Source organism: Sturnus vulgaris, chromosome 29, assembly GCF_052056855.1.
Source record: "Sturnus vulgaris isolate bStuVul1 chromosome 29, bStuVul1.hap1, whole genome shotgun sequence".
NCBI lineage: Eukaryota > Metazoa > Chordata > Aves > Passeriformes > Sturnidae > Sturnus > Sturnus vulgaris.
The window spans coordinates 2,352,089-2,362,827 of NC_142271.1; the positions used below are offsets into that span (position 1 = coordinate 2,352,089).

Here is a 10,739-nt window from a genome sequence, read left to right on the forward strand (position 1 = left end):
AGATCACCTTTTCTAAGGCAAGTGTAATGTTAAATGAAAAGTCAGAACACTTTTGTTAGAAAAATGTCATAAGAAACACTTTGTGCAAGAGGAGTAGTTTGGGAAATGTTCTGTGGATTTTAGCCTGGTTCTCTGAACAAAGTTGATACAACAGCTCTGCTGTCCCTGCTTTCTTTTCTCCCCAGTAACATCTCCATCTTTCCTTCACAATTCAGTTGATTTTAGCCAAACTTTGAGGCGTGGAAGATGATAAACTCCTCCAGAGCTCATTAATCCGGGCGAGCAGGGAGAAGAGAGAGATCCTGTTCCTGCCCCAGCAGTGCAGGAGCCTGGTCAGACACGGGCCAGCCCCGCTGGAGCCCCCGAGACGTGAGTCAGTAGAAGCCCAGGCTTGGTCACTTGTGTGCTGCAGAGTGGGGCCCCTCTGGAGCCACCAGGCTGGAGCAGAGCCTGCCAGGTGTTGGTGTGTGGCTCCTGTCCCCGTGCAGAGGCTGCTGCTCCCCGGGGTGTGGGGATGGGGCTGTTCTTTGAGGGAGCAGAAGGAAAGCTGCATTCCACACACCCTGTCAATGCAGAGCCCATGCTCTGCTTATTCCAGGCAGCCACAGCCTCTCAACTCCCCTGTTTGGGGCAATTTCAGCTCTGTACCCTGTTCTTCCTCTCCTGCTCCCCCCTCTCCTGATGGTTCAGGGAAGAGGCTTCAACCCTGTGCTTGCCCCCCATTCCCAGCAGGCTGGGAATTCCTCAGCTGCCAAATGCTGTCCCCAGCACAGACACGGGGCTGGCCGAGGTGGCTCTGGCTGACTCTGAGGAGTTCTGTGCTGCAAACTGCTCTCAGCAATTGCATCTCGCTGCCTTTGTTTCTAGGGCAGCTGCATTCCAGGGATAGAGGAGGATCTCTGTGAAAACAGAGCTTTGCTGGTTGCTGTGGGATTATTGTTACAGATTGTGGGTGACACTGTGGTGGCTATTTAATACAAGGCAACTGTGAGGACAAGGAAATTGATGAGGTTTTCCATGGGCAGCTGGAATAGCCTCATGGTTACAGGTCCTGGTTCTTCTGGGGAACTTCAGCCATGCTGATATTTGTTGGGAGAGACAACACAGCCTGGCACAGGCTGGAAGTTCAGGAAGGTCCTGCAGATCATTGAAAATAACTTTTTGATACAAGTGGTGGAAGAGCCAAGGAAGAGAGGTGTGTTTCTGGAACCTTGTACTACCAAAGCAGGGGGGACTGACTGAAGGTGGGAAGGTTGGGGAAAGCCTTTCCTGTAGTGACCCTGTGAAACTCAGGATCCTGAGTGGGAAAGCAAAGCAGTAGCAGGGCTAAAACCCTGATTTTCCAGAGAGCCAATTCAACCTTTCCAAAGACCTACTTAGAGAAATCCCATGGAATAGGGCTCTAGAAGGGAAGGGGGCCCAAGAATATTGGTCAATATTCAAGATCAGTGTATCCCCATGATCCAGAAATGAAGCAAAGGGGGCAGGAGACCTGCATGGAAGAGCAGAGAGGTTCTAGCAATTCTCAAATGGAAGAAAGAAAGGTATGGGATGATGAAAAAGGAACAGGTACATGAGAGATCTATAGGAACATCTTTGAGGTTTGCAGGAATGCAACAAGGAAGGGCACAGTCCACTTGGAATTGGGTCTGGCAAGGGATATCCAGAACAAGAAGGGCTTCTCCAAGTACATCAACAAATGGAAGATTAGGGAAAATGTGGGGCTGCTGCTGAATCCAGTGGGTGTCCTGGGCATAGAAAACACAGAGAAGGTGAAATTACTCAACACCTTCTTTGCTTCAGTCTTTACTGCTGAGAGCACTCCTCAGGAATCCTAGATGTTGGAAGTAAGAGATGAAGGATGGAGAAAGGAAAACTTCTTGGTCACAGAAAGTTGAGAGAGATCAGCCAGGCAGATTTAACAGCCATAAATCCATGGTGGGATGCACCCACAGGTGCTGAGGGAGCTGACAGAGGTTGTTGCTTAGCCACTCTCCATCATCTTTCAAAAACCCTGGAGAACAAGAGAGGTGCCCAGTGATTGGAGAAAAGCCAAAATTAACTCCTGTCTTCAGAAGGGGCAAGAAGGAGGATCTGGGAAACTCCCAGCCAGTTAGCCTCACTTTATCCCTGGAAAGATGATGGAATAGCTCATTTTGAAGATCATCACCAAGCACCTGAAAGTAAACAAGGTTATTGGGAATGGTCAGTATAGATTCACCAAGAGGAAATCCTGCTTGACCAATCTGATGCCTTCTATGATGGCACAGCAGGATGGGTTGATGAGAGGAGAGCTGTGGGTGGTGTCTACCTTGACTTCAGCAAGGTTTTTGACACTGTGTCCCATAACATCCCCATGGATAAGCTGAGGAAATGTGAGTTGGATGAATGGACAGTGACGTGGATCAAGAACTGACTCAATGGCTGAGCTCAGAGGGTCGAGAGCAGAGCAGAATCCAGCTGGAGGCCTGTAGTCAGTGGCATTCCCCAGGGATCAGTACTGGGTCCAGCCTGGATGAAGGCATAGAATGGACCCTGAGCAGGTTTGGTGATGATACAGAACTGGGGGAGTGGCTGATCCACCTGAGGGCTGGGCTGCATTCAGAGGGATCCAGGCAGGCTGCAGAGTTGGATGGAGAGAGACCTCATGAGGTTCAACAGGGGCAAGTGCAGGTCCTGCACCTGGGGAGGGATAAGCCCAACTACCAGCACAGGCTGGGGGTGACCTACTGGAGAGCAGCTCTGCAGAGAAGGACCAGGGAGTCCATGAGTTGCCCATGGAGCCAGCAGCGTGCCCTGGGGCCAGGAGGGACAATGAGATCCTGGGAGGCATTGGGGAGAGTGTGGTCAGCAGGTCAAGGACGTGATCCCTACCCTCTGCTCTGCCCTGGGAGGCCATATCTGTGTTCAGTTCTGGTCTCCAAGTTCAAGAAAGACAGGAGTTACTGGAGAGAGTCCAATAGAGGCCATAACGATTAAGGGACTGGAGCAGCCCTCTGATGAGGAGAGACTGCTGGAGCTGGGCCTGGTTAGTTTGGAGAAGACTGAGAGGGGATTTCATCAATCTATATAAATATGCCCAGGAGATGTCAGAGGATGGTGTCAGACACTTTTTAGTGGTGCCCAGCAACAGGACAAGGAGCAACGGCAATAAACTCAAAACACAAGAAGTTCCATCTCAAGACAAGAAAAAACTTAATTCCATGGAGGGTGGCAGAACACTGAAACAGGAGCTCAGGGAGTTATGGAGTCCCTCACTCTGGAGACATCCCAAACCCACCAGGATGAGTTCCTGTGTCACCTGTTCCAGGTGATGTTGCAGAGGGGTTGGACTGGATGATTTCCAGAGGGCCCTTCCAAGCCCAGCTATTCTGGGATTCTGTGATTTTGAGAAAAGGGACAGGAAAGACCCATAAGTGAATCCTCAGGGGATGGCTGAGGTTTGGAGCAGCAGAGGCTTGGATGTAGAATGCCAGTCCAGGGGTTAGGATTCAGGCATGGGGAGTGACCATGCATGTTTGTTGGCACCAGCCCCAGTGCAACCTCTCCATCACTGCCGATATGTGACACGGGAGTGTCCCACGTGGCTCCAAAACTCTAATAAATACATTTCCTCCCCAGTCTTCAAGCTGTTGGGTGTTCCTGGCTCTTGGGAGGTGCTTTAAATCTGACTGCCAGAGCCGTGGGCTGCTGAGAGCAGAAGCTGCCTGCACAATGCTGAGCTCAGGTCTTCCTCCCCTTCTCCTGGTGCTCTCAGTGCTGGAGCTGAGCTGGTCCCTGAGTGATGAAGAGAAGAAGATCATCTTGGATGAGCACAATAAATATCGCTCCCAGGTCTCTCCTCCTGCCATGGCTATGATGAAGATGGTAAGTGGCTTTTATTACAGAGGAATATTGGGGTGTTTGTGTGGTCCAAGGCTCGATCTTCATGCAAGGAGGGATCAGGGCGTTCCTTAGGGGAGGCAGAGCAATTCTCGTGTAGGGTTACAAGTAGGTGTCAATGGAGGGGTTCCCTCAACTGTCTGTAAAGAGAAGAGTTCCCTTTACCTTTGGAGTTGTCTTTGATCATTTCCTGGAAGTTCCTAAGTGTGGTGTGAGTCCCCAGATGCTTTTCATGAGATTGATGCAGCTCTCACTCACCTGAGTGCCTGCTGGAGCTCCCTGTGATGGCAGGAAGGGCAGGTGAGGCCCTGCCATGAGCAGGTGCCACGACCTGGAGATTTTGCCATGGCTGTTGCCAAGAGCTGGTGGGGGAATCCTGCTGTGACACTGTGACATCACACAGTGCTCTGTGTTTGCATCAACTTCAAACATGTCAGTGAAGTCTTTCAGTTATTTGGGCCCAACAATTCCTTCCTCCTTCTCCCCGTGCCTTGTGCAGGGCTGCCTTGGAAATGTGGGATCCTCTGTTTTGCTTGAGGAAATTGAGTCAGGTCTCACATCACACGTGGCTGCAGTGGGAGCAGAACCGAGCTCTAGAGCTAGTGCTGCTTTTTGTCTTCTTCAGACTCTTGATTTGATTAAAAGCTGGCTATCAAGTTTTATCTTACATCACATGTGATTTTTCCTCATTGATTACAAATCATGGGGAGGAGAAGGACAGCTGTTTATCCTGGAAAGTTGGAGCCCTTTCCTCCTTGGGTCACAGTGTTCTTGGAGGACACCTTGCCAAAGTTGCCCAGGCTGAGTAAAGTCTTTTTGAGCTGGTAAATGAGAGCTTAACAACCAAACAAAGCCAAAAGTTAAATTCAGGGAAAGGAGGCCTAACCAGTGACTGCAAACTCAAAGGGGACAGAGCCAGAACCCTCAGCACTGTGATGGTTTTTCCACACTGAGCTGAGATCTCCATGATGGCATTAGATGAGCTCCAGGGGAGGTTGTGAGAGTTGTGCTGCTGCCCTGACCTTGTCCCGTTTGACCCATAAGCCAAGGCTTGTGCTGGGACTGACCACAGAGATCCCCTCTTGTAAGGACTAGGGTAGGGGTTTGGGTAGGGGGTTGAATATTCCTCATGAATGGGGAAACTGAGAGCACAGGGTCCTTGGTAAGTGCCTTGTTCCTGCTGGAGAGCCCAGTGTCCATCTCTGTGTGCTGACACCGAGCTCCTTTCAGACCTGGGACATGGACTTGGAGGTTGCTGCTGAAAACCATGCAGGGAATTGCAGCTGGAACCGGAACAGTGGCCCAACCAAGAAGAACCTCTTTGCTACCAATTCAACCCTGGATGTAAAATTGGCCATTGAGGAATGGAATGGGGAGAGGAAATTCTATAACTTTTCAACATCCCAGTGTGAGCCTGGGAAGATATGTGATGACTACATCCAGGTACCAGCTGCTGGGGTGGAGGGGCTGTTGGGACAGGAGCTGTACCAGTCCCCCAGCTCCTCCAAAATCTTTGCAAAAGGACAGGGAAGCAGGTGGGATTCACTGACAGAGGCAGACCTGGGCATGGTGTCAGCCATGAACAGCCTTTTGGAGAAGACCTTTTTTGAGACAAGCTCTGCAGCCTTTTTATTTGGCTGCTAGGCAGAACTCAGTGCCAGCTCATCTTGGATAGAAGGATGAGGTCTGAATGTTTCTTCACAGCTTGGGTGGGAGCAAGGAGGAGAAGAGATGGTGGTAGCGAGTGGATGGATGGACGGATGGATGGATGATTCCAAGACCAAAGCAGAGGTGGTGATGCTCTGTCTGAGTAGACTATGTGGTAGGAAAGCTATGGCACTGGAATATATACCTTGGGAAGGTGGTTTAGACAGAGGAAAGAGGAGATTCTGAATGCCAAAGCAACATGGGGATGTGGGATACGGGGAACATGCTGGGAGATAAAAAAGATATTGGAGCAGCCTTTAGGGCCAGGGGAGAAACTGCTTTCCCCCAGTCCCCCCACGTTCAACAGTGGTCTTTGCCTTAGGTGATCTGGTCAATAACAAATCGTGTTGGCTGTGGGAGCAAATTTTGTAAGAAGGTGGAAGACATCAAAGCAGAGAATGTACAGCTGCTTGTTTGCACCTATCATCCCTGGTAAGTACCAGGCCCCAATGCCAGTGCCCTGCTCTGTTCTGAGGGGGTGAGGGATGTGCTCCATGGAGTTCTCTGCCCTGGCTTGAGCTGCCTTGGGGTCAGGCTGGGGAGTAAATGGCCCTGACAGGCCATGGCAGGAGACCAAGACCTGTTTTCTACATTAATCCCAAGTTTTGCCTTGGCTGGGATATCCCAGCTGAATCAGCCCCCTCTCTGGGATGGGTGTTTCCCCTTTCATCGTGTCTTCTTTATCTTGGCATTTTCTGCTTCCAGGAGTAATACAGAGAAGAACAAACCCTACTGGACAGGACCCTCGTGTAAAAGATGTCCCACGGGCACAGTCTGTGTGGACAACCTGTGTGGTGAGTGAGCAGAGCCATGCATGGCCCTGGAGGGGCTGTTGGGACTGACACCCTGGGCTGGGTGTGAGCTCTGAACCCTCCTGGAGCTGCCAGGAAGCTCTTGAACTGCAGTTCCTGGGCTGCACCATGAGACAGCACAACTGCCTTAAGATAAGGAGGGGCTTGTACCCTGTTAGGCAGCACTATTTGCTGTCGTGCATGGCAGGAGGTTGAAGAGGGTCTTCTCTAATTTCACGTTTTCTTCTTCCCTGCATGCAGAAGAACGGAAGACAAACTCGGATTCTCCCAAAGATGGAGCTGCCAGTACCTGCTTGGGGTTTTCACTCTTCCTCCTCCCCAGTGCCATCCTGGTGGGCCTTCTGCTCTGAAGGCTCTTCCTCAGCTGTCCCTGCACCCCTCACCAAGGCTTTTGTCAGCACTGGTTGTTCCACAGCCCTGGTAGGCTCAGGACACTCCTTGGACAATTCCCACGCTCCCTCCTTACGCTGCCTTCTCTGCTGCAGCCGCGGCGAGCCAAGGGCAGCCGGCAGTGCCAGGGGAACTTTGTCCCCTTCCTGAGGAGACCTGAGGGCAGGAGGGTGTTTGCCATCATGCTGGTGACCTTGGACGCTTCTCCTTTTCCCTGGCTTCTGTTCCATTTCCAGGCTGGAAGTGCTGAGCTCTCCCACGCACCCACAGTCCCCTATGGCTGCAGGCCCTGCCACAGCGTGACCCTGGGGACAGCAGGGTGACCTGGGCACAGTCAGACACGGTGCTTGGCTTTGGTGTTTGTGGATGAGGCACGGTGCTTGGCTTTGGTGTTTGTCAGGATGAATTTCCAGCAGAAATGCTCTTTTCCCTCCCAGTGTGTTTCTTTCAATTCTGGACAAGTGTTACCTCTTTCCCTTCTTGTCCACACAGAGTGGCTGTTTGGAGGATTTCTGTTTCCTCCTGGTTCTGGTGTAGCTCTGGCCAGTACTAGCCAGCTGTTCCCCCCTCTCCTCCTCACACTCTGCAGCACTTGCCTCCTCCCTCTCTCCTCCTCCCTCTCTCTTGCTCTCTGGCACATGTCCCATTCCTCAGTTATTCCAGTGTCACAGATTTATTTTACGCCTGTGCCTGCACCTGAGAGCACGCACAGAAGAGAAACCTTCAGAGCTGAGAGAGGCCATCAGCTCCTTCATGTAGCTTTTCCCTGCATGGCTTCATCTCTTGCATCGTTTCAGTGTATTTGAATTTAAATAGAGATCCTGCTTTATGTGTAACTTGTGTGTGTGTGGTCAAGGAGAACGAGTCCCCAGGTGGGTTGGTACAATCTGAGCTCCAGAGATACAAGGGATGCTCTTACAGGTGGCTCTGCTGCCCGGCAGCAGCAGCTGTCCTGCAGGGACCCCGCTGTGCTGGGGTGCTCTGAGGTCACGGCCAGCCCAGCCCAGCCAGGCAGTGACCAGCAGATGGCACTGGGACAGGCACCGCTGGCAACTGGGCAGCTCAACTGGCCCCGCACACCCTGCCCGCAGCTCCCAGCTTTATTTAATCGCCAGCTTCAGGTGCAGTTAAGAATGAGATTAAAAAGAACCTCGTGCCCAGGGGCTGTGGCTGCTGCACGCTCTGGGAGCAGCCTGAGCTCCTGCTGCCCAGCTGCCTTCGGGGACAAATCCATCCCTGCCTTATGGACAGATGATAAAAATACAGCCCCAGAGGCTGCTCCTCAGCCGTGAGAGGGGACAGGGCTCGCAGCTCTGAGAGCATTTCAGGACCTCGTCTGGTTTTGCATCTGCATGCAGGACAGCGTAGCATTCCCTAAAAGTTCCCCAGAAACACCACAAAGAGCAGAAAAGCATTTCTCCTCCCAGCAAGATCAGGACACTCATCAGGGCAAATCCTGAATTTTTGCAGTGCTCGATCCCCCACCCTGCTGAGAGCCAGGAGGCACAAGGGTGCTGCTGATGAACAGCCACCAACAGAATTCCAGGATTTAGGAGTTTTATCACTTGTGTGGGGCTCTGAACCTGGTGAAAACTCTTGGGGTTTGTTTTCCTGAAGGTTTTGACTTGTGCAGACAGGCTGTTGTGCAAGGACCTATTTATAGAGTTCCTTGCAGCAGAAAACTCCAAGCCAGAAGGAAATCCTCTTTCCTCTTGCCCTGCTCCCCGGGACAGCGGGGCTGAGCCTGCCCACACAGGCATTTGGGGGGTTTGGCTTCATCCTGAATTTGGGCCTTTTGGCAAGGGCAGGGCTTGGTGTGCTGCACAGGGAGAACACAAAACATTCAAGGGAGACTTTTGCAGCATTTCCACTCCATTTCTGGGGTTGGCAAAAAGGGGACTCTGGCACTGGGGTGACCCTGGCAAAGATTCTGCCAGGTTCTTACAGCCCTGTGGCCCTGTGTGGAGGGAAGAGGAGAAGGCATTAACCTTCAGCTGGGCTGACTTGGGTTAAATGCTGGGATTTGTGGTGTTTATGAGGCCTGGACTCCTTAGGAACCTCACCTGCTTGGTTCCCTCCATCCCTGGGCTGTTTGCAGCAGGGACAGGGAGGTGTTTGCTGCTGCTGCTGCTGCTGCAGTGAGAGGAGGTTCCTTTGCTTCAGCTCCTGAATGTGCCGTGAATGCAGTGGGTCAGAAAGGTTGGGGTGGGCACACACACCCTGCTGGCTATCTGCATTTGGGGTTATGCTGCTGGCAGATCCATCCAGCTTCCAAATATTCCCTCAGTGTTGGGCTGAAAGTGCTCTCATTCCACAATGTCCTGTGAGGGTCTGGGGAGGACTCACCTGTTTTGATCTTGCTTCCTGGTTCCTTTTTGCTAGAAGGTGTTGCCTATTCCGTGCCATTGCAACCATCTTCATAACTAAAACAGGAGGGCTGTTCTCCTGTTGGTAAGGAATCAATTTTGGCCAAGTCTGCCAAGCCCCAGCCTGCAGTATGGCTTCCAGAGTAGCTCCTGCCTTCATCTGCCAGAGCGGGGTGATGCTCACACCTTCTGCATTGTCAGGGTGGGATGCCCAGAGGCCAGACCACAATGGCAGGGAGGGGAGTTTTGATACCTTGGCCAAAGATCTGCAAGTAATCCCTGCTCATTTTCCTCATCTAGAGCTCCAGTTTCACAGATCTTTGGAAAGGCTGCGGTGGGCTGGGACTTCCCTAGAGAGTCTGGTGGTCCTGGTGACCTTCTGAGGTGAAATTGGGATGAATGGGGCTGTTTCTGCAGCTGCTGAGGCATTGTGGTGACAGACACAATTGGATGAGTCACAGTTGGGCTGTCTCACCTTGGCCTCCCTCACCTCAGCTCTCCTTGGCACTCACTGTATTCAGGACATCGTGTTGTTTGGACAAAACAAATATTGTTTGGACAATACCTCACTCTCACCCTGCCCAGCTCAGGGGGATTCCCAGTCAACACTTGTGTCCCAGCATTTTTAAATAATAGAACAGATGAGTGAATATTGTGGAAGATGATAAACTCCTCCAGAGCTCATTAATCCGGGCGAGCAGGGAGAAGAGAGAGATCCTGTTCCTGCCCCAGCAGTGCAGGAGCCTGGTCAGACACGGGCCAGCCCCGCTGGAGCCCCCGAGACGTGAGTCAGTAGAAGCCCAGGCTTGGTCACTTGTGTGCTGCAGAGTGGGGCCCCTCTGGAGCCACCAGGCTGGAGCAGAGCCTGCCAGGTGTTGGTGTGTGGCTCCTGTCCCCGTGCAGAGGCTGCTGCTCCCCGGGGTGTGGGGATGGGGCTGTTCCTTGAGGGAGCAGAAGGAAAGCTGCATTCCACACACACTTACCTAATGCCGGCTGGACACGAGTGTCTCAGCCCCAGGGTGGGGCTTGGACCTCGCACTGCTGATCTTGATGCTTCAGACATTGGCCCAGGAGTCATGGGAGCAGGTTGGGAGTTGAGAAATGGCCCTGCACCCCTTTGGCAGCCGCCCTGCACTTGCCAAAGGCTCTTACTCACGTTTCTCCATGAGCCACATGCCCTGGTGATGACTCCTCCAGGGCTGTTTGCTTTTCCCCACAAGCTCTGTATATCCCATTTTCCTCCATCCTTGTTGCCTTATCTCCTGCAGAGCTCGGCCAGGGTGCTGTAGTGCCAGGGGCTATGGGGAGCTTGGCCCTGCATCTCCACATCACGTTTGGAGAGACCAGCACCTGCACTGCTCCAGTGGAAGCTGTCCCTGCTTGTGGCAGAGGGGTTGGAATGAGATGAGCTCTCAGGTTCTTCCCAATCCAATCCATTCCATGGCTCTGTGATTCTCAGCACTGCCTTGTTCCTTCTAAGCCAGACCACAGTGAGCTGGCCAGCAGGAGCTGGAGCCTTGTTGATGTTTTCTAGATGTTTCTCCAGGTCTCCAGAGATACAACAGCAAATGTGTTGAGGTGT

At 52.2% G+C, this 10,739-nt stretch overlaps 1 protein-coding gene across 2 annotated transcripts; it reads left to right on the plus strand.

Annotated features, from left to right (window-relative positions):
- Positions 1–82: 82 nt before the first annotated feature.
- Positions 83–9,930, plus strand: PI16 (peptidase inhibitor 16). 2 transcript variants are annotated; one of them, XM_088180326.1, is made up of 6 exons: positions 83–369; positions 3,622–3,867; positions 5,113–5,325; positions 5,912–6,021; positions 6,295–6,383; positions 6,642–9,930. In XM_088180326.1, exons 2-6 carry the CDS (start codon positions 3,715–3,717, stop codon positions 6,749–6,751), a joined length of 675 nt encoding a protein of 224 aa, XP_088036452.1. In that variant the 5' UTR covers positions 83–369; positions 3,622–3,714; the 3' UTR covers positions 6,752–9,930. The 2 variants fall into 2 exon arrangements, with proteins under 2 accessions (XP_088036452.1, XP_088036453.1); XM_088180327.1 differs by having other exon boundaries at positions 3,758–3,867.
- Positions 9,931–10,739: the final 809 nt, after the last annotated feature.